Source organism: Phodopus roborovskii, unplaced genomic scaffold (assembly GCF_943737965.1).
Source record: "Phodopus roborovskii unplaced genomic scaffold, PHOROB, whole genome shotgun sequence".
Classification (NCBI taxonomy): Eukaryota; Metazoa; Chordata; class Mammalia; order Rodentia; family Cricetidae; genus Phodopus; species Phodopus roborovskii.
The window spans coordinates 59,585,479-59,613,235 of NW_026126480.1; the positions used below are offsets into that span (position 1 = coordinate 59,585,479).

Genomic DNA, 27,757 nt, shown 5'->3' on the forward strand with positions numbered 1-27,757 from the left:
TCTCATATAAACAAGACTGGATGGAGGTTGCCTCTGATCTAAGAAAGTGAAGGGTCAATGTCGCTCTCACGTCAACACATCTTCCAAAGTGCAGGTCTGTGTAATCAGGGTCCAAGTTTTTCATGAGCTGGGCTGGCAAAGGGTGAGAAAAATCAAAGGGCCACACCTTTACTGTTGGATCCCCAATAGAACTGGGCTTTGGCATGTGAAACAGAATTCAAAGACACAATGGGACCTTCCCAACAACCTAGCCCAGTGATGCACACACACCCACACAAACATATGCACATACACAGATGACATGGAGCCCAGTATAGGCTCCAACTCACAGTGACTTCATGAAACTGAGCTGGTCTGAGATGAATTGGGAAGAAGGCTGTGGGCTCCTCTCCCTGAGGATAGTACAGATGCTCAATGGGATGCAGGCTCTGGTTTGATCAGAGAGGGATTGGAAACAGCATCACAGGATGCCATCCCAGAGGGCAATCCCCGAGTACTTTCATCCACTTGAGAGAACCAGATGCCTAGGACAGGTCAATGACAGGAGGAGGGGAGTGCCCAGAGAAGCCAGGAACGATAATGAGAGCTGAACATGCTCTCGAGGCTTTTGACTCTGACCCTCTTAGTACAACTGCTTCCTTACTTTACACCAAGGCATCCCATTTCTGATGTCACAGCAGTCTACACCTCTCCCCCACCCCCCAGTCTTGCACAGTGAGAGCTCCCTGACTCCAGTAGACGGGGGGGGGGGGGGCACTTTGCTCTCAAAGCAGAGTGGAAGCAGCAAGAAGCCAGCTTAGGTAAGGAATCTCAGCTTCACAAGGCCAGGGTATAGAGTGCTTCAACATTGCCCAGACCTTACGTGTGCTGACCATATCCCCTACTTAAGGGAGGGCAGAGATGCAGGTTCTTACCTACCCAGCACTGAAAACACCATGGGGACAAATGGGGGAGTGGCCTCACCCACATCCTGTTTGTGTTGGAAAAAATTTATGAATGACATCACTTTAATCTAGTTCCCTCTGTGACTGAGAGGGTTGAGGGGTAGAGACAGAACCAGAAGGGAAATGAGGGAGTCAGGAGTCATGGATGGCATCAACTTCCACCACGACTCCCTCCACTTTCTCCCATTTGTCCCCAGGACCCTCCCACCTCAGTCTTTTTCCTGGGTAGCGCTATCTTCAGAGATACCCTGGGCAGCTAGTTCAGCCAGCACATTATCCAGGTAGTTGGCATCTGGGTAGCCATGGCCAGTGAGATTAGATCCAAATTCTGTCTTGTGATGCACCTCATTCCAGATGACAGTATCGGACTCGCCCGTGGTGCTGGAGGTTCCAATGGCAAAGATGAGACGTCGATCCCAGGCCACCAGAAGCAGCTTCAGAACCTAGGGCAGCAAAGGTTGAGAGACCATAAGCAGTTGTTAAGTATTGGTCTTCAGATGGTGGATTCATCCCAAGGTCCCCAGTCCTTCCTTCATCATGATGCTCTAAACAACTCAAAGAGAAAGAGATCTGAAATTGAACTCTAGGCACTATAGAGTGAATCTTGGCTCTGGCATTGAATAGCTGTGTAACTTCTGACTACTTCAAACATCTTTCTGAGCTTTAATTTGTTTACTTACAAAATGGCAATGGAATCACCCACCCAAAGGTTGTATGCATGTGTACATACATGTCTGGGTACACACAACTGAATGTGTTGTGTACTTGGAGGCCACTGGATGAAGCTGTGTGTTTTATTGTAGTATTCTCTGCCCATTTTCTTTTTTGAGTCAGGTCTCTCACTGAACCATCACTAGTTAAGTGGCAGAACTAAAAGTATGAACAGACCTTTTTGTTATTCTACCCAACCTGAAACAAAGGCCAAGGTTAGGGTCATGGACCTATGCATATGAAGGACACTTACTAATAATGGTACTTAAGGGAACTGGTGAGAGGGGATGGTTTACATCCTTACTGTAAGGTGGAGATTTTTTTTGATAATTTTTTAATTTAAATTTCAATTTGAAACAAGCTTATTTTACACATCAATCCCAGTTCCCTCACCCTCCCCTCCTCCCCTGCTCCCCCCACCAACCCCCATCTCATCTCCTTTCTGCTCCCCAGGGAGGGTGAGGCCTTAAGGTGGAGACTTTTTATGTTACACCAAGTATACTTTGTAATGAAGGGAAAGGCCATTGAAACATCTATATGTTATTCTAAATTTTAATTACTTTTAAACAAAGGAGCTTGATGCCAGACACTGTGTTTTTCCTTACATAGTATCAGGAAAAAGATGAAGCCCTCTCCTGTAGGATTAGCAGAGGGTTAAGTGGCTAAGTGGCTTGGAAGGCAATGCAGAGGGAACAATGAGCTGAGTGTATTTAGTCACTGAAAGCAAGAACTTCAAGTTAATGAACGTGCATAGCCTGGGTCACGTGCATAGCCTGGGTCGAAAGGATTTGGGGTCTGTTGATACATAAAGAGGAAGGTCTAGAAAGAGAGTAGCTCTCAGCAACATGAGGGTAGTCTTGTTTGTCACAGTCTCACATATCCCAGCCTGGTCTCAAACTCAGTAGGTTCAGTGCTGAGATTACAGGCAAGTGTAAGGTACTTGGTTAGAAGTGCCGAGGATGGAAGCCAGGATTGCCCACATTCTAGGCAAGTGTTCTACCAACAGAATCAATCCCTCAGCTCACAACTGCAGTCCTAACAGCAAACTTTACAGGGAAGACCTTCAGCTGCAGGTCTTGGGCTGAGGTGGAAAACAGTTGCCTGCCTTAATTCTCACTCTGATTTGAGAATGTGGCACTAGTGCATCTTTCTTGATGGTGTCCTTGTTACAAACTATCCTTTTCCTCCTTGGAAGGACAAAACATACTCACAGCCCTTGACATTGGAGTCTAGTTGAAACCTCTGGCTGGCTGAAAATCAAGAATTACAGCACAACTTACATTTGGTGTAAAGGTTGCACACACAGAGATATTTCTTTTGCACAGATGTATTTTCAAATAAGAATGTTAAAATAGCAATAAGCCAGGCTACAGGTGGGATATATACCCATAAGATTCCTTGAATAGGAATCTTTTCCTGACTACTTTCTGGGAATCTCAAACTGTTAATTTTGTTTATCATGAAGACACTCTGCCTTCCAGCATCCTCATCAATTGGAATCCTGTTAGATGCCCTGAAGGACCATTCTATGGTCTCATTTATGTTTCTGGGAAACCCTCCAGTCTGGCTTCCAAAGCAGGAAGATACATGGGAGGTTTGGGAGTAAATGCTTATGCACCCCCTAAATCCATGTGACCTGTCACTGCCTCCAAAGTGAGTATTAGAATATGGAACTTTCTGAGGTTCATTATGTCATGAAAATCAATGAGATTAACACTTATATAAGAAGGGACTGGGAAGAGAATTCTTGCCCTTTCACCCTGGTGAGGACACAGAGAGAAGAGGCTTTGTCTATGAGCAGGAAGTGAACCCTTGCCAGATTCTGAATCTGCCAGCGCCTTGATCTTGGACCTCAGAGACCCGAGTATTGTAAGAAATAAACACCTGCTGCTCATGAGCCACTCTGTCTATGGTCTGTGGCAGTTTGCTGGAAATCAAATATGTTCACATACACTTGAATCCGACATAGCAGCATAACCATTAACACACAAAATGCAGAAAGAAAGACATTTGTTGAGTAGGCTTCTCAGATCTGGAAAGGAAGCCTGTCTCTTTCATTTCCCCAACATGTCCCCTAGACTAATGTTCTTAGTCCTCTTGGCATCAGGCAAAAGTATGAAAATCCTGTCATTCCAATTAGAATATTTAAAAGTCTTGGTGATGAATTGCAAGGAATCCAGAAAACAAATGAAATAATTTGCTACCAATTAAGATCCCAGAACACCCTGCTCATGCTTCTGAGTGTGTTCAGAATAGAACAGCCAGGGATCCTGAGAAGATGAAATGGGTTCCAGTTCGGAGTTTCAGTTAAGCTCTTAGGAGTTAAGACTAGTGTTTCTCCAGGACCAGCTTTAAGCAGCAGGGCTCTAGATAAAGATCCTATAATTAGTGGATTATTGCCAACAATACCCTGAGCAGAGGGGAAAAGCCATTCCACTCCCAACCACCTGCAAAAGCAGTCTAATCAGGCTGATAGGATGGTTCAGTGGGTGAAAGCACCAGCTATGCAAGTCTGATGACCTGAGTTCAGATCCCCAGAACCCATGCTGAAATGCAGATGCAATGACATACATCTGTATGCCAGCACTCCTGAGGGGAGGTGGGTGGTAGAGACAGAAGAATCACCTGGAAGCTATCAGGCCAGCTAGTCTGGAGTAGGCAGTGCAGCATCAAGAAACAAGAGAGGCCCTGCCTCAAAACAAAGACTAGAACTGACTACAAGTTGTCTCCAATCTTCCATATACACACTGTGGTACATGAGTGCCTGCATCCCATAAATATCATACACATGTAACATACACACACACAAACAAGCAAAACAACATACCAATGATACTAATTCTTTTCTATGGTTTGTACATTGTAGAAACAGAATCAATCCCTACTCCTGCTACAGAACATCTGCTCTTACCTTTCTCCCTTTCTCGCTGTCTGGAAGGTAACAATGTCGTGGGAAGCCACGGGCGCTGAAGCTCTTCCCAGGATTTGGGTGTTCTGGTCCCTGAAAGCAGAAAGTAAACAAAGGCATCTTGCAAAAACATTTCTGATGAGAAGCTAATACAGGCTTAGTGGGACAATAACAAGAGCCACAGAGTTCACACAGAGGACAAACCAAAAAAAAGGTCAGGCTAAGTTGTCACACACATCATGTGATCTGAGTTTGGAGTACAGCTGCAGCTGCTAGCTCTCTATTGGAATCTATGGAATTCCCCTCTTTGGTTAAGAATGATTTGGAATACTCACCTTACCGGGTGTTACTAATGCTCAGGGAGCTAGGTGCCCATATCCAGGAAAGGCACAGTAAATTTTATCATCATCAGTACCAACACCACCTATTCTACCATTTTGTGAATGATAAAAGCCACAGCCCACAGAAGCTAACTGGCTTTACCAAAACTAACTTAATCTCAAGTTCTCTGAGGCATGCGCATTGGACTTTCAAAGCAATTACTCAGAATAATAAAGTTCTCTGGGCTCCAAGACATGCAGTCAGTTTTCTGCATGATTCCTGTGGATTTTCTCCTTTGTCTTCATGGGTTTCACTTCCTTATTCAACAGCACAGACTGCAATGTTCACGGATGAAAATCTTGTGGCACTGAAGCAATCACCACCCAATCCTTTATTACCCAAGCCCGTCAAAAGACACTGAGTAGGAGAGACATCCAAGGAGAACTGAGTCAGAACCCAGATGCTATGGTACCGGGTATGGTTTGTTCCTCCAAAAGTCTTGCTGGAATTTGGCCTCCATTGCATCCTTGTGGGCAGCTGAGGCACATAAGAGGTGATGAGGTTGTCAGTAGGGATGAATGCCTTTCTTCTGAGAGTTCTCATCTTGCACTCAAGGGACCAGGTTAGTTGTTGGGAAAGCATGTTGCTTACAAAGCAAGGCTGCTCTCCTCTCTTTGTCTTCCTCTTCTGAGTGCATTTGCTTGTCTATTTGCTGTCATGAGCTGAGGTACCAGGAGATCTTGCCCAGTGAAACCAGCATTATATTCACAGTCAAGAGCATAGAGCAAAGATGTAGTACAGGCATGACAGACTCACTTTCTTCACTCTTACATATTACAGATCTCCTGTAATTATGTCACTCGAAGTGGGCAGGTCTTCTCACCTCAATCAGTGTAATCAAGAAATCTCCCCACACACACAATGGTCATACCTATAAACCAAACTAATGTATTCAGTCGCTCACAGGATTCTCTTCTTGGGTGATTCTCAATTGTATCACATTGACAGAACTATCACAGGCCCCAGCACATTCATTGGTCACTTTGAGAAGTTTATGAGGGTTGACACAATAGCTTTCCACCTATGCAAATGCTTGTCTATAATTTCTGAACATTCCTGACCCCTTGGAAGCAGAACCTTATTTAAAACTCTTTATAAGTCCAAGCCATAAATTATTGACACTTCTATGCAGCTGTTTGAGATGCTCTTCCAGAGATCAATAAATGCATGCCAGCTATATAATGAGTGAGTGAATGAATGAATAAATGAATGAAATTAAACTCACTGACTCAAAAAAAGAGAGAGGGATTGTTGGGTGAAAGGATTTTGGTAGGTGAGGGCAACAGGATTGAAAATGATCAAACCCAGTGTACACATATATAAAACTGCCAAAGAATAAAAATATTAAAAACTTTTAAAGGTATATTTTTATTTATTCTTTGAGAATTCTATATATCTACACAGTATATTTTGATCATAGAAAAATGTTTTTAAAATGTGCAAATGTCACTCTGAGCTAAAAGAAGAGTGACATTCTTTTAGAGTAAAAGAATCTGACAGTTATCACTTCACATTCAGACTAAATCTTCACATCCAGACAAATGTACAACATTCCCATAGCCACACTCTTCTAAGCCAGGCTTCATCACTGAGGGCCCAAGCCTGACCATAGTTCTAACTGCCTCTCTGATGCCTGGGGCTGCTGGGTGTATGCCCAACTCAGCCTGTCTGGCACTGACCCAGTAAGGCTGTGCATTCTGGGCCTGTCGCCAGGTAGAGCAGTCACGACTCTGCCTCAGCCTGGCCCAAAGCTACTCCCAAAGGGACTCACTTTCTGCAGTGAAAGTGGAGCTTGAAGATCTCAGCTCACCGAAGCTCAAGCCCGCATCATCCCTGGAGCTTCAAGGGACACAGCACCGAGCATCTAGCTACTGACTCACAGGAACAAGTCTGCAGAGCATCTGACTCTTTAGGGGTGCATTTCCTTTCACAAGCCAGGGTGTTGCTAAAGCCCGGTATAGGCAGCACTGGCCCCTCTACAGAGGCTCTCTCTGCTCCTTTACTCTGGAGGCTTAAAAATATGGCCCACCTTGGCTGTTACCTCTACTTTAACCCCTGCTGCTGGACCCTTTTCATTTTCTTTTTAACATTTGTTTAGTGTGTGTGTGTGTGTGTGTGTGTGTGTGTGTGTGTGTGTACCTGCGTGCCACAGTGCATGTGTGGAGGTCAGAGGACAACATGCAGGAGTGATTTCCTTCCTTCCACTCATGGGTTTCGGGGATTGAACTTGGGTTATCAGGATTGGCTCTCAGTTGTCATGACAGCAGCAAGCACCCTTACCAGTGAGCCAGTGAGCCAGCCCACTCCCACATTTTCATTCTTCCCTACCACTCCAATAGCTGCCCCAGAACCATTCTACCAATCTATCCTGAGCAGCAGCCAATTGAATTGTACCTTACTTTCTTACCCTGGCTCTCCCCTTATTCAGGAGCCTGAAGTGCTGCAGTGGTCATATGTCCACTCATTTGTTCTGAAGTCACACTGGCTTCTTAAAGCTCAATTCAATTACATGGTGCTTCATAAACCTCATCAGACAAGCTATCTCCAGGGGCTCCCCATAACCTAAGTCTTCATGCCTGGTCCTGGCATTCCAGGCCTTCTGAGTCCTCCCCCTACATCCTCACCAGTTCCTATACCTTTTTGCAAGTCTGAGCTTCCCAACTGAATAAATTCTACAGTCCATAAACATGCAGTTTTTCTCTACAACTGTTGCCTCCTCCAGCTAAATATGCACTCTGCATTTCTTTATGTCTTTCATGGCTTCACTAGAGAGTGTCCAGAACCACCAAGTCTCCTCCCACCTTCCAGATAGACCACCCATAAACACCTGCTCCTCACCCTAATAAATCAGCCAATCAGACAGCAAGACACAAGGTCCTGAGCCCCTTGGTAGTGGACCCTGAGATGTATACAGATAGGATCTCCCATCCTTGGCCCTCTGCCTAGCAGATTCCCAGCAGTACAGATGAAAAAAACTGAATCTAGGAGGAAGCAGGCACCTTGAAGACAGGAAGTGGGACCCGGGGTCATAAGACTTTGAAGCTCTGCGCTTCCTGTTGTCTGTGTCACTTTCATCGCTGGTGCACACCCGTTTCTGCTCTCCAGATTGGGAGTGAAAGGCATTTATCTTGCTCTGCATGGCTACCAAGTGCCCCCGGGGAAAACACACGTTTTATGAACTATCACACTTTTCTCTTTTATTTCCTCATAACTTTCCATTACATGGAAGTACTTTGTCATTTATTTGTTTGTCGCCCTCCTGGCCCCAGGGACCAAAGACTGCACCAATTCAAACACTGTTTTACGTACTTAACACACACACCTGGGCATAACCCACAAGCAAACATGTGCCAGACAAAAAGAAAGACAAGCAGGAAGACATGGGTGGGGATGAGAGAGGGTGAGCTAAGGGGCGTTTGCTAAGGGATGAGTCCAGTCTGCTCCCCGGAACACCTAAGGCTCCATTGTGTGAGGGGAGGGCTGCATTGCACTGACTGGTGGGATTATTAGTCACATTGTTCCTGAGGGCTGTTTTTCAAATACCAGAGAGGAAAGAAACGCAGCCAAAGACAAAAAGCATAACCATCATTTTTTTAAAAAAAAATTGCAAATAACTGTTTGTCCAAGAAATTCTGCTTCCAGGAAATTCTGCTTCAGATATGGTCACAGGTATGCTAGGTTATTAGTGATAACATTATCTGCTGTAGTAAAAGATTACAAACAATCTAAACAGGCGGTTAATGGAGGTGCTAGATTATATATTACACACACACACACTGGATTACTACACAGACATAGACAGAATGGGGACATTCTATACGAGCATAGAAAGAAAAAGTAAGGTTCATATTGTTAGCTGAAAGAGGCAGAGTGTCACTGTGCCTAAATGTAGCTATTTGTGCAAAAATAGGAGGGGAGCAGGCAGTCTACATGGAGTGTACACAAAGAATGCTGGAAGGGTACAGAAAAATAAGGACAATGGTAGTGAAGGAGGAGAGCCAGGGGAGTGAGACACAGGATGGGGACAAGGATGGGAAGGAGATTTTCACTAGTATAGTATTTTACCCCTAAACGTTCAAAGTTGAAATAGCAAGTGACAACATCCAAGGGTGGCCTCACCTGAATGCCAGGCGGGATACTGTAGATAATCCGGATGGTCTTGCAATCCGGATGGCCAGGCAAGGAGTGGGGGATGAGGTGGTATTCCATCTTTCCTGGAGGCTGGGTGCCCGTCTTGACACCATAAATGGTCTTACATGTTGGACACTGTAAACTCCCATCCTAAGGAAACACATTTCCAGTACAGACAGATTAGGAAAATACTTTGTTCATGACTTTTCCTGGAGCCCCTAAAGCACCAGAGACCAAAGTTTCAAAAGACGAAATTCACTCAATGGATAACAGATCTGAAAACCTCTCTAGCTATTTAAGCTCTAAAATAGCTGGAAGAAAATGACACATGTAGCTGAGACACATAGATGAGACACCTCTGTTCTTGAAAGGAAATGCTAACTAGGGCAGGAAGCTTACACAGGGAACTGCAATTTAACATGGGTAGAACACACAGTAACTGCTCAAGAGCAACAACTGCCCGATTGCTGAGTTCAGACTCACCCGGGAAACTTTGTAAAGTTAAAGACATCTGGAGCCTGGGAAGTGCAGGAGTTCATAGTATGAGCTCTGCCTGCATTCAAGCCTCAGCTTTGCCTTGTAGCCTTAGACAAATCAATCTGTCTCAATTTCCTTGTAAGACAAGAAATATAATTCTCCTCTTTCACTGGGCTAATGGAAGTTAAGTGAGATACTTAGCATATGTCATATTTAATGCTATTTTAGTGTGCTTATGATACCTATGGAGAGACCCATGCTTGGGCCCTGTGTTGGAAAAGAGCACAAGTGGCTTTAAGGACAATGGCTTTTGCAGGGCAATGGTGCACCTTTAATTCAAGCACTCTGGAGGCAGAGGCAGGTGGATTTCTATGGGTTCTAAGGTAGCCAGGTCCACAGACCAAGTTCTAAACAGCTGGGACTCTTATATAGATAAAACAAAAAAAAAAGTTTCTTTTTTTGTTTTCATTTTTTAATTTTCTTTTTCCAGAGACAGGGTTTCTCTGTATAGCTTTGGAGCCTATCCTGGAACTCACTCTGTGGACCAGGCTGGCCTCGAACTCACAGAGATCCACCTGCCTCTTCCTCCCAAGTGCTGGGATTAAAGGCAACTGAGATTCCCTTAAGAGTAACGGGAGCAGAGGGACATCAAGAGAGAAGTACTTGCCACCAGGGAGGGCTGGAATTCCAGTGACGCCCCTAACCCTCCCCATCCTCTGCACTACATCACACTGCAGGTCCTCACAGGTCTGTCCTCCATGGCTCACAGATATGAGGGCTGGTGGTTCACTGATGAGCCTCTGCAGAGTGATTTGATGGCAGCCAGGAGGTTTGAAGGGAAGGAAGAAAAGGAAGCAATGGAGGGCAGGAGGGCACACACAGAGGCTACATGATAAACCCATGCAGGGCTTTCTTCCATTCACACCTCATGCGCTTGTGGCCATGGTTTGCCTCATCATAAGCCCACAGCAAAGAAGTCTGACAACCACAGACTATACCCCTGAAATGATGAGCCAAAACAAACTAACTAAAAACAAGAACAAAGCCATTCCTTCCTATTCTGTTGGTTTTCCACATATTTTGCCATAATCATAAACACTGACTTGAATGTGGGTCATGGAGGCAGTGATGTAAATGGTTGTGACTTCACAGCAGGATCTGGTAGGGCTGATGATGACCTGCTAGAGGTCCCAGACAGCAAAGAAAAGTCTCAGTTTCACAGACAAGGTAGGGGAGTAGTGAAGGAAGCAGGCATGGGCAGCAAGCATGGATGTAGAATGGATGCTGCTCAGCTGGGCCAAGGCCCTGCCAGACAGACACCTGGAGTTATTGGAAAGGAGATGAGACCCTCTCAGGACTCTTTAGGCATGTTCCTATCCAAGCTTGGCTTGCTTTAAGTAACAGCTCATATTCATCGTCATGCTCTCTGAAATCAGGGTCCTGCTTTCTCCACTAGCCTCAATTTGTTTCAAGACCTGGGGCAAATGAGTCCATTCTCTTCCATGCTTTCCTTCAGTGTGCTTAGGAGAATAAAAATGATTCAAAGTAACACTGAAATGGAGAACAAAGGACAGTGGCTTGTAGCCCTGAAGACATGGAGTTACTGGCCAGTCTTGAAGAATCTTTGAAAAGGAAATAAATGTGCTAAGACACCCTAAAAATTCCAAATAACCTCTAAACGATGAGGCTCTAATAAAAGATTTCAGCCCTGGGCTATGAAAGAGAAGATTGAGTCTTTCACCAATGATGAAGGGCATCTGAAAGCCATGGAACATGTCAATTCATGACAAATTCAACTCCATGTAAACACAAAAAGGAGAAAATGAGAGCCACAATAAAAAGGAGATGCCTTTTTGAGAATAGCAGCCATAACATCTGTGAGCAGCCACAGATCTGGGGAGGGGAGGGTTGGCACAGAAGGTAAGCAGCTTGTTTACAAGCATTGAGTTTCATCCCTAGAATGCCTGGTGCTGGAGAGATGGAGACAGGAGGGTCCCTGGCACTTGGTGGCCAGTCACCCTAGCCTAATTCATGAGCAATGAGACATCCTTGTCTCAAAAGACGTAAGTAGTGTTCTAGAGATAACACCAGAGCTTATCCTCCAGCCTCCTCATGCACAAGCATGAACACACACACACACACACACACACACACACACACACACACACACACACACACACACACCACTCACAGAGGGGAGCAGCAGCTACTGTTTCATTTCTGCTTTTGAAATGGAAAGTGAAATCTTGAAGAAGTTTCCAGTCTTTAAGCTCAAAAGCCAAGATTTCTAAGCAGGTGTGCTTCCTGTTATACCTCCCCTGCTCCTCCCCACTACACAGGACAGAAGGAGCAGTCCCTAAAATCCAGACTGTTCTTGAGTGAGGAAGAAGTTGAGAGACATCATGAAAATCTCAGACCTGGATGCAAAGTAAGCTGAGTCCAGAGACATGAGTAGTACTCAAACTCACAGGGGAAGGGGTGACAGCGGATCTAGGCTTGGGCAAGCATGCGAGTCAATGACTTCAAAAAGCCCAGACACTGGAAAGGAAAAACATGCAGATTTTTTTTTAAAACAACTACAATTGGGGGTGCCCTATGTTGGTTAATGGAGAGAAGACAGTTGATGCTGGGGTGATCAGGTACTCTGACAATGCCTTTGCAGGGACAATCCAAGGTTTTGACATTGTTCAGAGATGATTTTCAACTCAAGCCACAGGCATGAAGAATAAAAGCTATTGGGAGCCTACTTGCAGTGTCATGAATGAAGAAATTCTCATTTCAGGTGCAGCACTGTGATGAAGGCTTCCTTCACTGGTGGGAACCCACTTCACCCAGTGCAGGAACCATTTCCCTCCGAACCTTCACAAAGCTCACCTCTGCTAGACTACCATGCATACCCAAACTAGACAGGAGGGGAATCTTGGCCCAAAGGGAAAATGAAGACAGATTTTGCAATGTGGGGCTAATTAATGCTGAAAACAGCAAAGATGCAAACAGTTAAAATGTTCATTCTTGCTGCTCTGAGGTGAAGGTTAATCCTGATGCCAACTTGGTGGGATTCAGATTTACCATGGAAACAAACCTCTGGCCAAGGCTTCGAGGAGTTTCTAGATTGGGCTGTAGCAACCTAAATGTAAACAGCTCCATTCTATGGGCTGGGGTCCTGAACCAAATAAAAAGGAGAAAGTGAGCTGAGCACCAGCGCCCATCACTCTCTGCATCCTCATTACAGATGGACATGGATGTGCCAGTTACTTCCAGCTTCTACCACTATCATGACTTCCTCACCACGAAAGGCTGTCTTAAATTGTGAGACAAAATAAACCCTCACTTCTGTAAATTGTTTCTGCCAGTAGTTTGTCACAGCAATAAGTCAAGTAGCAAATATACCTAGAGTACTGGTTACATGTTCCAAGCCATATTGTGGGAGAACAAGGACACCTAGGGATAAATCATGGCTGACTAACCCCTCCAAAACCCATGGACTCTAACCTTGTTTCCATTGTTGTACATGGCCACCAGGCAGTAGATGTGGTAGATGTGGCCACACCTGGACAGCTTTCCCACCAGGTCAGGCTTGACTGTAGGCTGTGGGCCCTTGTAGCCAGAGGGCGCTGTGAGACGCTCCATACAGATGGTACAGTCCTGGTAGATGAAAAATAAGACAGGCATCAACTCTCACCCAGCCAGGACAGCCACAGCATAATGGTTCCTATATGACGGCAGACATCAGACGAGTGGTTCTCTTCTATAAAGTCCACAAATCAGGGGTGCTGTGGTTGGGGGTGATTCTAAATATAGTCTAAATGTGTCTTGCTTTATACAGCAGAGAAATTTCTCAAATAATTCCCAAAATGCTAAACTTGGACTCAATGACTACATTATAATCTTGATGTGACATTGCCCTTGCTTGGTGTCTTTCATTTGCTTGTCAACAGATACCATGACAAGCTCTGCTTATGCAGCATATCTGTAAAGGTATTGTATTGCAAATATATAGAGGGGACTTGTATCTAAATATATCTATGGCTTATTTCCCAATGTCATCACTTTTGACATTGTGGTAAGGAAATGCTTTGCTGTGGATACTGTTCCAGGCCCTATAGGGTGTTTGGAGTTCCTCTGGTTCTACCCACTAGATGTTAGCAGCACACTCACTAGTCAATCACCACAACCCAGAGAATGTCCACACAAGGCCACATGTTCCCTCAGGGGTAATCCTTTCAGTTGAGAATCACTGGTCCATATCAAATCCATTCTAGAGGGAGTTCACATGGCTTGGCGCACTGTTTTGCTTAAGCTCAGACAGGCATGGAAGGCAGCTTACAAACATTTATAATTCTGCTAAATGGGGCAAGTTAAACTGTGACTATAGGAACCTTGAAGTGAAGGCATCAGCTAAATCTGCTCTATGCCAGCCCGAACTTAGAAAGCAGCACCTGCTACACTGTGTAGAACATGGGGACATGTTGGTGATGGAGACATGGGGAAGTTGGTGATGGAGAAAGTGACCCTGCCCTATGCCCCCTGAACTCACCTCTTCTGGGGGATGCCGGACCTTCTGAAGATACTTCTTTAGCACCTCCTCTGGAGTTTTACCTATGGGGACAGGAGAGTCACTATGTCATCAAGGCCAAAGAGACAGGATCAACTAGTCTTGCCATCCTCTGTGCTTCAGAAAGGAGAGTGAGATGTAAGTTCCAAGAGGAAAGGGACTGTGAGGAAGCTAAGTCATTAAAGTGCTTGCCTTGCAAGGATGAGGACCTAAGTTTGATCCTCAGAAACCAGGTGAAAAAGCCAAGATCTCTGGGGGGTTTTCAGACAGCCACTCTAGCACAACTGGTAAGCCCCTATGCAAATAAGAAATCCTGTCTCAAAAAAACAAGGTAGATGGCATCTAAGGAATGATACTGAGGCTGACCTTCGGTGTACAGATATGCATACTTGCAAACATACACATACACAAACACACACACACACACTCACACACAAGAAAGGGGTTGGAGCTTAGATAAGGAGGTCAAATTATTTTTTGCAATGGTTTAAGGAGCTTGAATGAGGATAGAGGTTGTCCCAGATCAGAGCGGTTTGAGGAAGGATGATGTTCCTATTTGCCTTGACCTCTTCCAGCCCACTCTCTGACATGTCTGCCTATTTCAGCAAATCTGCATTTTTCACTGAGATAAACAGAGTTTCTCTTCGTGATAACCAAAGAACTTAGACTTGCCCACATGATCCCTTGAGAAAAGAGAAATGAAAACCCTTTGCCCTGCTCCGCAAACACCAGTCAGTCGGATTGCATTCCTTCAACAACTTGTTAAGCCCTATCTCAGCTTTGTAACATGGTGTCACAGTCAAATTATTTTTATGGGAAAGCAGGAAGTTGTGACCCCCAGTTTCAGGACAATTCTCCCTGGCTTTCACCAGCGATGTTCCTGCCAGGAGATGCAGTCCAGCCGTGGGGAAAGGGTAAGGCTCTGGGAAGCATGCTAAGAGTCACAGAAGTTAAGGATCTTCAGGCATTGGATCCTTGGGAAGTAAGCTAACCTGAAGGCAGAAGAGGTACACATGGGTTTACAAGAAGCCACAGAGCAAAGAAATCCATGGAATCTGGGGCTATTCCCCTGCTTCTCCAAGCTGTTTTCTCACCCATAAAATAAGGACAATTGATAGCACCTACTGCAGTGGGTGCTTTGACGACTAATTGGCTGCTGGATGCACTGCCCAATTGTACTTTGCCAGAGAAGGAGACAGTATGTGTTATTAATAATGCCAGGAAGAGAGCAGGAGTGCAAACCTCTGCCCTGACCTATTGGATGAAGAACAAGGCATGTGAGTTCACTGAAGCAGGGAAATTGAAATAGACAGGAAAAGTAGGACAAGGGTTTGAGGAAATTAAGCAGACAACAGCCAAATGCTGAGATGCAGGCCCTTCTCTCCCAATGCTCTGCTTCTCTTGAAAGAATTAGGCTTCTATTAATTGAGAGCCTATTCTCTACTGCCAGGCCCAGGCTAAGTGCTACTTACACACATCCATTCTGACTAAAAGTTCCTAAAAAGTTTGTAAGATGAAGGCTTGGAAGAAGAAGCAGATTGTTTCATAACCAACAGCACCAGCAGGACCATCAGCCACAGAGCCAACCCAGAGCTGCTGGCATCAAGGAAGGTGCCCTTTCCCTTAGTAGCTGGATTATGGACTGGTACGCAGTGATTTCTGAATCAGGGTTCATGGGACCAAAGGTTCAGAAGCTCCAAAGAGATCTAAGACAGTGTTTGCTTTCCAGTTGTCATTGGCATATTCCAGGATATACCTGCTGGTTGTGGGCATTACGAAGACGAGAAAGTATAAGTTGCACCCTACTTACTAGCTAGTGACCAAGTTAGGGCGTCTTGATTCAGTGTCTCTTCTAACATACCGTCTTTGTACAACACTTAGTGTTTTTATGTTTCTGCTACTATTGTTTTGCATGCTTATGTGTGTCCCAGTAGTTCTTTTTGAGCCCCACCCAACCCATTTGGTAGACTCCTCAAAGTCTACTAGTGAGGCCGGCTTAGCAGATGAGGAAGCGGCAGCACAGGAGGCTAAGCCATGGCTTTGACCTTGGTGCCTGCAGAGCCAGAGCTGCAAGCCCAGCTTTCCACTCCAGCTACCTAATCAGAAGAAGAGGCCTGTACCTTTCTTGGCTTGTTTTTTGGTGGTCTTGCGGCTTGTGTTAGAGACCCCTGGGATGGACTTTATTTCACTCTTGCTGACAGGGGGTGGGTGGAGGACCAACTTTGGTGGCCGAGTGAGGCACACAGGCAATCCCGCTGCACTCATGAGGATCCCGGTGATTCCTAGAAGGGGCAGGGCAGGGGTGAGGAAGAGCTGAAGAATGTGCTTCCGAGATTCCCACACCCTCCCTCCTGTTTACCCACTCTCCTCTTCTCCAGCAGACACATTTTATAATTTATGAATTTTCTACATATGCAGTTGCATGCTTGGGTGTGTGGTTGGATGAAGGCCAGAAGACAGCTTTGTAAATTGTTCCTCAAAAGCCAACCACCTCACTTAAAAAAAAAAAAAATTAAATATACCTTTGTTCTAATCCCCCACTCTCTTAACTCCCTCTCCCTTTATCAAAAAGTCTATGCCCCACATTCATGTCTATTTTGTGAACCACTAATTCTGACCAGGGACTTCTGTGTGACCATTAGAGCTTGATGGGGTATATATAACTGAAGGTAACAACTCTCCCTCTCTCAGAATCTGTCAATTTATCAGTAACCACTAGTTCAACAGGGACATGCAGGCTCCTCTGAGGCTCTCCCCAGTCCATGCCCGATCAGTGACAAGCCCATTCTTATGCAGGCCCAATGTAGGCAGCCACAGCTAATGTAAGATCATGACTGAACTGCCTGCAATATACTTAAGGTATAATTTTACAGCCCTTCTCCTATCTTCCACATCTTACATTCTTCACACCACCTCTTCCATGATGTTCCTTGAACCTTAGAAGGGATGGTCACCTTGTTTTTTGAGTCAAGGTATCATTGGTCTGGACGGCATCAGGAAACTGGAGGCCAGCAGACTCCAGAAATCTGTTCATCTCTGTCTCTCAAGCAGTGGGATTATACACACACATTACTGTTCCCAAACTGTTTTCTTCTTCTTTTTTTAAAGAGGGGCTCTGGGATGGAACTGTTGCCCCCATGATTGCCTGTCAAAGACTTCATTATATGAGCTACCTCCCAAGACCCTTGACATGCTGAGCTATTAGCACCACCCGAAGTCTTCTTGTTGAACTCCCCAGATCTCGTTTTCTTCATTTAGCACCAAAATTCTCTCCTCTTTATAAATAAGTGTTCATTAGCTCTTCTGTGGCTGATTTTTCAGCCTCAGCCAGTCCAGCCCCAGTTAGTTCGTTCTTACCTGCCAAGGCAGGGTTGACAGGGCTGGACCCATTCAAATTTTTTACAGGCACAGTGGGGACCCTGCGGAAGGAAAGGGCAGATATAATATGGCTTTGACAAAAAACAAAATGAACCAGTGTTTAAACCTACCAATGTGAGTGGGTTCTTAACACATCAGTGGGAGGTAAGATGTTCAAAACTGAACTCCAATCACAACACCCTCCACTCAGAACCTGAGAGCCCAGAATGGGTCCAGTCAAAGCAACAGCTGCTGGCCCTGCTTTATCTGCCAATACCTCCATCTTAATTTCCTTAGCCTTCATCCAACCTCTTCTCAACACTTTTTCACTCTTTCTTGCTGGTCCTAGCCCCTGCCAGTCCTGTTCCTGCCTAAGCACCTTTATAAATGTTTCTTCTACCTAAGATGTTCTTCCAAGTCATGGCCCATTTCCACTTACACTCCTCTTAGTGCTGGCTAAAACACAGATCTTTAGCCAAGGTTAGAGTCATAATCCTTGCCCTCCCAAACTCATGCACCACAGGAATCTGCCTCCCAACTTCCACCAAAGCTCCTCAAAGAGTGGAGATGTAGCAATCCCTGGTCCAGCATTTGGAAACCACTGCTTGAACAGCTGTCACTTCTCCTTGTCCCACAAAGTTATAAACACAAGCCGAATCACCCCTTCCCCCGTCCTCCCCAGCTCTGGAGAGGAGCCCGCACAGCTGCCTGGGAAAGGCTAGGCCGCCCACAGTGAAAGCACCGACAGAAAATACGAGACACATAGAGATGGGACTTGTGCCATTCCAGGCTTCTGCCACCCAGGCTTCCACAGCTGGCTTGGAGAAGCCAGTGGCGCTGGTGACAGATGCCTCTGGGAGCCAGGAAGCCTGAGAATCCAACTGGGGTAGGGCTGTGCTGGGAAGTCAGTAGAAAGAAATCAATATTTATTTATTTATTTGTCTATTTGAAAAGAACTTGTTGAACCCACTTTGGGACAATTATGCTTAACATTGGGAGTACAGCTGTGAATATAACACCCCTGGCTCTTCCTCTATGGGCTATGAGTCACGAACTCAGATCTGGCTAGGGGTCAACCATAAGTGCCTACAACAGACAAATCCACTCGGTCCTCCCAACAAACTATGTTAGAGGTATAACTATCAATCTCATTTCATAGGTAACAGAGTTGGGTACTCAGAGGTTAGGACGACTAGATCCTAGACCGAGATTGCAACTAATAGTCCAACACACAGTATCTGGCTCCAGAGTCTGTCCACTGTGCTGCCCATGATGCCAAGCTCTCCACTGCCAGCATGCTGTATTGAGCAAAGCCACCATTAGGACAGAAGAGAGGCCCAACAGCCAGGTCTCTCTGTCCCGCACAGGCCCAGGATGAAGACAGAAGTAGTGAAGCTCATAAAAGGACATTATGTTTATATATCTGGACAAACCAAGAAGCTACTTTTCTTTCTCCCTGAATAAAGCAAGACCGGATGCGGGGAGGGAAGAGATGTCTTTAAATGAGTCACTAGACCATGGAAAAAGGAACAGACTTGATTCTGGGTTTGGTAAATGGCCAAACACTGCAAATAATATGCAAATAATAAGCCTCAGTAGTCTGGGGTTAGAACGTGTCCCCTTGGCAATTTCCCATTAAACTACTTGACTATACCTGAAGAGGCTTGAAGAGCAGGCCTACCTACTGTGGTATGTTTCTTGGCTGCCCACAGGGAGGACAGCATGGGTAGCACAGCCCTGCACCTGTCCCTTTCACCATCTCCATGGCTCCCACCTCAGCTGATAAAATACTGTGATCTGAGTGACAAAGGCCACCTTTGTTCCCACAAACTGGACTGGCAAGTTTCCACATGGCTATCTGGTCAACCAGGAAATACTCCAATCCTCTGAGCAACCTAAGAATTGTGGAGTGTGGGGGTTCTAAAGAGATATAGGGGACATCTGCTTGTGGAACCCCTGAACACCCAGGAAAACTGGGATCAACTGGTAGGACCACCCTGTCCCTGTGTGTCAAGAAGGGGACAATCTGTGAACAGCAGTGAAGCTCGGTGCAGTCCGGGCTGTGTTTCACCAAACTCCAAACATGGAGGGAGAAACAGAAAGTGGCTGCCCCATCTGTACTCAGCTTGCTTTGCCTGTGGCAGTGCTGGCCAGCTCCTTGGTATTCTGAGATCACATCTGCCTGCTTTTACTCCAGCTGTAAACAAAACCTGATAAATGTCTGCTCCCTCGGGGACCCTGTGAGGCTGCAGGATCTAGGTCAAGTAGTTGGTAAACAGTGGAGCCTTGTGCAAATTTGGGCAACTGTTTACACGTTTCTTTTCCAATTGCCAAAGGACTTGATTTCTGCCACTTCCTGCTTTAATAATCCAGTTTTCTCACATTCTTGAGCACACGGTATCAGGTATAAAGGGCAGAGTTGAGGCATAGTTCTGAGGATTGTGTGCAGGCAACACCTGCACCTGCCTACCCTTCCCCCATGGTTCCAGGTTAAAATAAAAACCCCAGAAAACCTATCCTCTGCTATTAAGGCCTTAGCTATTTGAGTCTGAGCCCCTCCTTCTAGGAAACTGCTTCTCATATCTTCCAGGCAACTCAGCCAAAGCCCCTGGACTTAGCCATGTGCTGACCAATCAGAAGATAGCCCTTCCCCCATCCTCTTGGGCTGTTATCGGTTATAGGGGGGGGGTCCGCGTTTTTATTTCCATTGATAAAATAAAACCAAGGAAAGAGAGGAGCTACCACAGCAATGGGAGGGCAGCCTGAATGGGAGTGAGGGGGGTGGGATCCCTGCAGACCTCATGGTGAGAAAGCTAGTGTTTTCTAAGTTATTCACCAACCCAGGAAGCCTCATGAAGGACAATGGCTTTGTCTCTAAGGCAACCAACAACCATGCCTAGCTGGAGGTACAGAAACCTGGACTCTGGGGGTAGAGGGGTGATTGCTGCCCTGCATAGGCCTCCCCACCCCTTTTAAGCACCTCCTGCTTGTGTCTCTGAATAATTCACAGCATCTTTTGTTCCCTGCCAAGACTTTCATCCCACATTGCCTACCCTCCCTGATCTTCCTTCCCCCACCCCCCAGCTGTGGGAAAGTGTTGCTTGAAGAGGTCATGGGCAGAGAGGATGGGGACTGGCTGTGTAATGACAGAAGGCTGACGACAATGCCAGACAAAGGGAATAACACACGCTCATTAGTGGCCAAGAAAAGCTGGAAAAGAAGATGGCAGCAGGGAGTAGGAGGTGGAGAAAGGTGAGAGGAGAGGGCTGGAAGACTCACAGAGGTGGGAGGGCATTCCCTTTCGGGAAGACAGCAAAAGCAACTCATTTCTATAGCCCTTTGAAAGTGCATTGTCAGACTCACTGCTCTGTCCAGCTAGGTAGAGGAATAAAGGAAAGAAATGAACCCTGCTGACTTCCTCAGACTCAGGGCAGTTCAAGGGGCATCTGTCTCCATGACAGCATGGGGTCACTGGGGCATTTATCAAGGGGGACAAAAATGAGGTGTCAATTGGATCGGTTCAGCTTTGACTTCAGTTCCTTAAGAACTGAATAACCCCAGAAAACCTATCCTCTGCTATTAAGGCCTTAGCTATTTGAGTCTGAGCCCCTCCTTCTAGGAAACTGCTAGAAAAGGTGTATAACCTTTATATCTAAAGGTTCATCTTCTTCTTCTTCATCATCATCATCATCACCTGCAGCTATTACCCACTGGCCTCTGGGCAGTCTCTAAACTGAAAGCTTCATTTAACCTTTGTGAGACCCTAGAACTGAAGTACTATTATAAAGTCACTCAGCAGCTAAGAACACTGAAGACGGGGGATGCAAAACCTACTCCGAGTAGCAGAAAGGAACCTGAGTTCAAGTCCATCAATCAGGGACTCCCAAGTGCACGCAGAGCCTCCTCCTGTGTGCTGGCAATCGCCCTGGAACTCTGCTAGAGCATCTAGCACTCTGCTGCAATCCAAGATAGAGGAGCACAGGAGCAGCAGGATCCAGGCACTTCTTCCCCTCTGTCACCATGGAGGAAGTCAGGAGAACCCCTTGCCTCCTACTAGCATTGGAAGCTACCTTCATGTCACTGAGGCTATAGACAAAACAATGATGCAACAGTGGACAAAATCTTATGTTCCAACGACTCTGTACCATGTGAGCTGGGTGACCCTCCAAAGATAGATAAATCTTAGCAAAGTGCCCATACCTAAAATACATCAGTAAAAGAAGTGGGTAATACAGGAAAGCATGTTTGGAACTTGTCAAGGAGTATACTCTATCCACAGAGGTTTTCACAATGTTCCCATAAGCAGGTTATACAAACTTGGGATGGTCTTTGAAACACAAAGCCACTGATCCTTGCAAGATCCAAGGGTTTATACAAATGAGAGGCAGGAATAGAGGCTGTTCCAGCCTAGTGCTCCCAACTCCAGCTGCATGTCTTCTTTCCCTTTCCTTCCTTTCCCTGTGCTAAGTCTTCCCTATGTTAAGATGTTTGGAGACCCAGCTGAGCATCTATGGCACTGCCTCAGGGCAGCCTGGATTTTCAGTCTAGGGATCTATTCCAGCTCTGAAGCCATCTCAACCATCTGGGGCACAGGACAGTAGCAGGGCCAGACCTCTGGAGACAAAAAGGGGGATGGTTGGGTGTGATGGGCTGACAAGAAGCCAGCATGTCAGGCAAAGGCTGCTGCAGGCACTCCCATTTGGTGGATGAGGGTTATCAAGAACCTAAGAAACATTAATGGGACCTCCAACAGCACCAGCATATCATAAGAATGCTGAGATGGAGCATGGAAGAAGCAATCCTTGTTTGGTACCTACTGTATACCTGTACTGATGGAAATGCCTGGTAGGAAAGCAATACCACAAGGCCAAACTCCTATAACATACCTGATTACCTTCATCTGTGAAATGGGATAATGTCTGCAGAGTCATTATAAAGATTATAAAAATCATTAAACCAGAACACAGTGGAAGTTCAACTAATGCTAAGACTTCCTAGCACAGTCATCTGTATCCCTCACTGAGACTGTAACATGGGTATAATCTGCAGTGTTTACTAATGATGAAATTACAACTTGACGTGTGGGTCTTGCCTCAGACCACATGGCAACTAAGAGGCAAAGCCTCAGTTATGTCCAGACCTCTTAGTACCCAAATGTGATATCCTTCCTTGTCTACACCCTGCTGGCTTCCACCTACCAGAGCAACTCAGCCTGAGAAGACTAGGTTTGCCTGCTTTATCCAGTCCCTCTTGCTGCCTGACCCAGAGATGAGTCACACGCTATCTCTGAGGTGGGTAATTGCTCTGTGGCAGCCATGGGAACACCTACCCCGAGGCAATCAGCACCCGGGACTGGGCAATGGCCAGTCGCTGCAGGCTGGACCGATTCAAAGTGGCCAGTGCCACCCTTCCTGTCTTCCTGTTGCTTCCTTGTGGGCTGGTGGGGGAGCCCACAGTTGCCCCAGCTGGTGTAGTAGAGACTTGTCTGCGAATCACCTGCGATGAGGCAGTCTTCCCTGGGCCCCGGACAGTGCCTGTAGAGTCTACTGGCTTTGCCCCAGGGCCAGGTGGTGGGGGCAGCTTGCCCACTCCAGAGGGAGCCATGTTCTTGCGTGTTCCTGGAGGCTGATGGGGCCCAGTGCGCCCCTGGACCACAGCCGCCTTGACACTCATCACCAAAACACACTGTGGACAGGAACAGGGTGGTGCTGGGGGGGAGGTGGTTGTTCCAGGACTGACTGGCCAGGACTGTGCCTTAGGCATAGTGCCGGTGACCATGGGGTAGATGAGGTCTAGTCGGCGGCGGACGCGGCGTTGGCGCTGGGTCTGCCTGTTGATCTGACCCATGGTGTTGAAGTCAATGATGTAGCTGAAGCCGATGGAAGTGAGGTCGATCCAGGGGTGCTGCTTCTCATACGCATGCTGGATGGTGATACCCACTTCCATGTCATAGGGTGTCCAGGAACCATTGTCATTCTCCCACTCCCACACCACACCCTTCCCAGGGGCTGAGGATGGATCGTAGTAGTTTCGGCGAACTGGACGTAGAGTCCCTGTCAAAGTAAGACAGAGGAAGGGTCAGAACTAGGAGAATATCACTGATTTGTATTTGATTCACAGGTAAACATTAATAGCAGTCCTACTCTGTGGTGGATGCTGTACTATCTAGTAAGGTTCTGAATACGATTCCGTTTTGAACAAGACATATTCAGGAGTCTACAAGCAATCCAGCGTAGAAGCAGATGAAGCCACACGGAGGGCACAGGAAGCACCTCCAGGCAGCAGAACACACCTCCAAACGCAGGATCCAGGTATATTAATTGCAGACAAATCGCCCCACTTTCCAGCTAATACAGAATACCTCAGTCAGTTCTTGTTCAGAAAAACAGGGTAACTCCCCCCTGGGAGGTTTTGTAAACAACAAACAGACACTAAAGGCGATTATGTAGTAAATGTATATGAATTCACATATGCCAGGATTTCTCTGGTAACTCTCACTTGAGAGAAAATGTCCTCATGCAGGGAAGTACTCATATGCCATCTGAATAGCCCTGCCCCAGGGGCTATAGAGGAAAAGAACAAAGAACAATGGGAATCCAGAAGACAGGAGGACAACTTGCTTCCATCTAAAAGGCCAGGGGTTGTAGCAGTGAAGCTGACCATGGTTCTTTCCCAGGGCGTTAGAAAGAGAACTGGGTGCTGAGATGGCTCAGTCGGTAAAGGGACTTGATCCTAAATCATTGACCCGAATCCTGTCCCCAGGTCTCACATGGTGGAAGGGAAAACAAATTCCCATAAGTTGCCAACTGATTTCCACACACATGCCATGGCTCAACCCATTTCCTGTCCTTCCAAAACAAATACATGTAAAGATGAAAATTGGGCATCATCTTGAGAGGACTCTCATCCATTACCCAGAATTAAGTCTTTCATCAGTAATAACAACATTTATTTCATAATTATGTAAGGTTTTCTTCCAAGAAACTCAACCCTTCTAAAGATAGCATCCTGTTTATTTTAATAGTCTCCCTGTGGGTTTGGAAGGGCCAGGGTAATGGGACAGCACAGATGACCCAGAGGGTCCACAAGAGACCTGGACTACAGAATCGCCACCTTTTTCCTCTACCCAACCCAATCCCAACTTCTATCTCCAACCAGGACTCTTTTTATGGCATCAATATCGGGGCTCAAGGCTGAAGAGGGCTCTGAGATGCATCTGCCAGTTTAAGTCCTATCTGACGAAGTGGTGGGAAAAGGCTCCCCTTTCCTGGCCTCTGACCCACCCCCTCCCCCAACTCAGAGGGAGACACCATGACTGGGACAGAATTCCATTCAAGGGGGAAAGAAAGGAACAATGGTTATTCAGGCCTTTGCCAGGGTCATAACCTACTCCCCATCCCATCTCCAAGCCCCTTAATAACCCAAAACATCAACATTCAGAGGCACAAGGGAGAAGCACAACAATTCTCCATTCAATGCCAGGACCTCTGTGGGGGCCCTGGGGTATCAGGATGGAGGGGGGAGTTCCCGGGCTAGCCTCCACTTCCTTCCTCATCAAGCAGGTCAGCTTTCTGGGGAACAAAGCACAGGGTCCATGGAGGAGGGTCCATCCCTTCCTGCTGTGGGAGGAAGCCTTTTCTCCTCATCTCTTGGGTTTCTACATAGCTTTAACAGGTGGATTTGAAGATTATATGAAACACAGAACTACAAATAGGAAACTGCCACACAGCAAGTGCTCAATGAATGGTGATCATTATTGTACTTCCCCCTTGGGATGTTATAGGAAAGTACAGTTTAGAGGACACAGTGTGTATGTGTATGAGAGAGGAGGGAGAGAGGGAGAGAGAGAGCCTGTGTGTGTGTGCCTGTGTGTGTGTGAGTGTATGAGTGTGCCTGTGTGTGTGAGAGTGTGCCTGCCTCTGTGTGTGTATGTGTGTGTGTGAGAGAGAGAGAGAGAGCCTGTGTGTGTGTGCCTGTGTGTGTGTGAGTGTGCCTGTGTGTGTGTGAGTGTGCCTGCCTCTGTGTGTGTGTGTGTGTGTGTGTGTGTGTGTGTGTGTGTGCACGCGCGTGCCTCTGTGTGTGTAGAGGGCAAAAATGGGGGTGGAGAAAAAAATAGGAAATCACCCTGGCCTGTGTGCACAGTTTTTAATCTTGGTCACTCTCGGGTATCCATCCATTCTATACAACTTCCATGGCAATCCTATAAACACTTTTTACAGATAAGAAAATTAAGTTCAGAGAGTTTAATGACATCTTTAGAACTCCCCTCTAGGAAAGCACTCCATTAGTAATTACAAACGCACTTAAAAAGCATTTTTGTTTATTTGATCGATAGATTTTTAGACATTAACGTTATCAATCCTGGAAAAGTTTGAACATTGTCTCTGAACTCTCTAGACCATGGCGTGGCTCCATTCACCTGTTCCTAGTTTATCTCCTTCTATCCTTTGCATTTTCTACTACTTCTGTCAAGTACAGAATCTGTTAGCTCTCTTGCATTCCATTGTGGCTCCTCAACCGTATCACAATCTTTCCACTTAGAGCCCCTTGTCATTTTCACCTATTGAAGTTCTCTCAGTTCTCAGGCCACTACTCACCTACTTCTTGAAGTGTTCAGGAAGTTTTAGGTGCAGAACTAGACTGACTGTTTTCAGGTGTCTAAGCTTACCCTTTCTTGTAGGTACTGAGTGGGATAGGGTATAGCAGTGTGGCTCTTTGTATTCTACTTCCTAATGCGATGTCTGGCACTTACAAAAGCACCATAAACTGTGCCACCATTGATTGAAGACTCTGGCTACTATCATATTTACTCATTGATCGAATATTGCTCAGCATCCCATTAGTTGCTATGGAGAACGCAAAACTCAAGCATCCCTTAAGCAGAGTGCAGACTCAAAAGAAGTTAGAAGGCAAATGCGTGAGTGGTTGTCTATAATGCAAAATGAGCCAAAAGGACACCAAGGAAACACAAGTCACTAGAGAAAAATTACTGGAGACCTTCTTGGCTTAAATAGTCTCAGAATTTTTCTTAAGCCAAGATCAAAATCCCCTGCCTCACCAACCTCTGCACCTCCTTCCCCCACACACTCTGCACGCTTTTCTTTAACACTGGCCTCCAGTCTCCTCCATTGCTATTCTCTGACTCTTCACTATGCTAGGCCCTCCCTCCTAATCACTCAGTAAGTCCATTGTTGGTTCATTCAGGTAAAATAGAACTCATTTCACCCCAAGGAAAATTTTATGACCAAGTCAAATCCTGTTCCCACTTTTTAACAGCACTAATCTCAATGTGCAGTTTGCACATTTACCTATGTGGCTAGTTGGATGCAGACTTGCCTCCTTCCCTAGATCATCAATCTGGTGACAGTAAGAATAAAATAGTTTGCCCCAGCTTTGTTCCACAGGCTTGACATTTATTGAGCCTAAGGGGCTCAATAAAATGTGATTAATAACTGAAGTGATGATGGTTTGCAGAACTTTAGAAGAAAAGCTAATAAATGACACAAGGCTTGAAAAATAAAGAGAATTTCAATAGCCAAATGGAAAGAAGGTGTATCACTTCAAGGGAAAACTAGGTGAATAGGTGGAGTGAAGAAAATCTCAGAGCTATTGGGAAAATCAAGGCACAGAGGACCAAGACAGAGCCAGGGCATGGAAGGTCTAGAACATCAAGCTGTGATGGGCTTTGTTTTGGGGTAAGGAAAAACTAGTGGGGAGTTTTAGTGTAAATGACAAGACCAAAACTGCTCTCCAATCAGTTCAGAGTGGGTGGGTGGGTGGGTGTTAGGGAAAGCAAAAGGAGAGGTAGGGAGACCCTATGGAGAGGTCTGGGAAGGACCTGAGCATGGGCAGCCCCACACTGCAAATAAGGTTTCAAGGCCGCTTGTTCACAGGTCTGAGGGGCCCAGCAATGACCTCAAGGCCCAAGAGCCTTGGTCTTGGAATACAGTTCTCTTCGTGCTCATTAAAATTTCAACCAATGGGGTACACATTTTGCATTCCTGGACACATTAGCCACTCAGGCTCTGAATAAAAGAAGGAGTCAAAGAACTCTGAGGCTGACCTCAAGGTTACTGAAAAATGGTAGCAAACAGAGGAATGTAAAAATGAGCTCATTTTTTTCCAAAGAAAGTTGCTGAATTTACTTGAGCCCCACAGGGTAGTCATCAAAAATATACAACCTAAGAGAGAAGATGAGATTTTATTCCTAGAGTCTGTTCTATTTGGAATATACTAGCTCTGGGATATGCTACAACCAGGACCATGGATTAGATAGTGTGAAGAAGTCCCATC

At 45.9% G+C, this 27,757-nt stretch overlaps 1 protein-coding gene across 2 annotated transcripts in view; it reads right to left on the bottom strand.

Annotated features, from left to right (window-relative positions):
- Positions 1-973: 973 nt before the first annotated feature.
- Dtx4 (deltex E3 ubiquitin ligase 4) overlaps positions 974-27,757 on the bottom strand; it is a 31,706-nt gene continuing 4,922 nt past the window's right edge. For both annotated transcript variants that reach the window (XM_051193995.1, XM_051193994.1), the window contains exons 2-9: positions 22,794-23,517; positions 17,465-17,526; positions 16,228-16,389; positions 14,090-14,151; positions 13,045-13,197; positions 9,064-9,225; positions 4,567-4,656; positions 974-1,387 (exon numbers count right to left, since the gene is read on the bottom strand). In XM_051193995.1, coding sequence (XP_051049952.1) covers positions 1,154-1,387; positions 4,567-4,656; positions 9,064-9,225; positions 13,045-13,197; positions 14,090-14,151; positions 16,228-16,389; positions 17,465-17,526; positions 22,794-23,410 — 1,542 coding nt within the window. In that variant the 5' untranslated portion in view covers positions 23,411-23,517 and the 3' untranslated portion in view covers positions 974-1,153. The remainder of the gene's footprint in view (positions 1,388-4,566; positions 4,657-9,063; positions 9,226-13,044; positions 13,198-14,089; positions 14,152-16,227; positions 16,390-17,464; positions 17,527-22,793; positions 23,518-27,757) is intronic.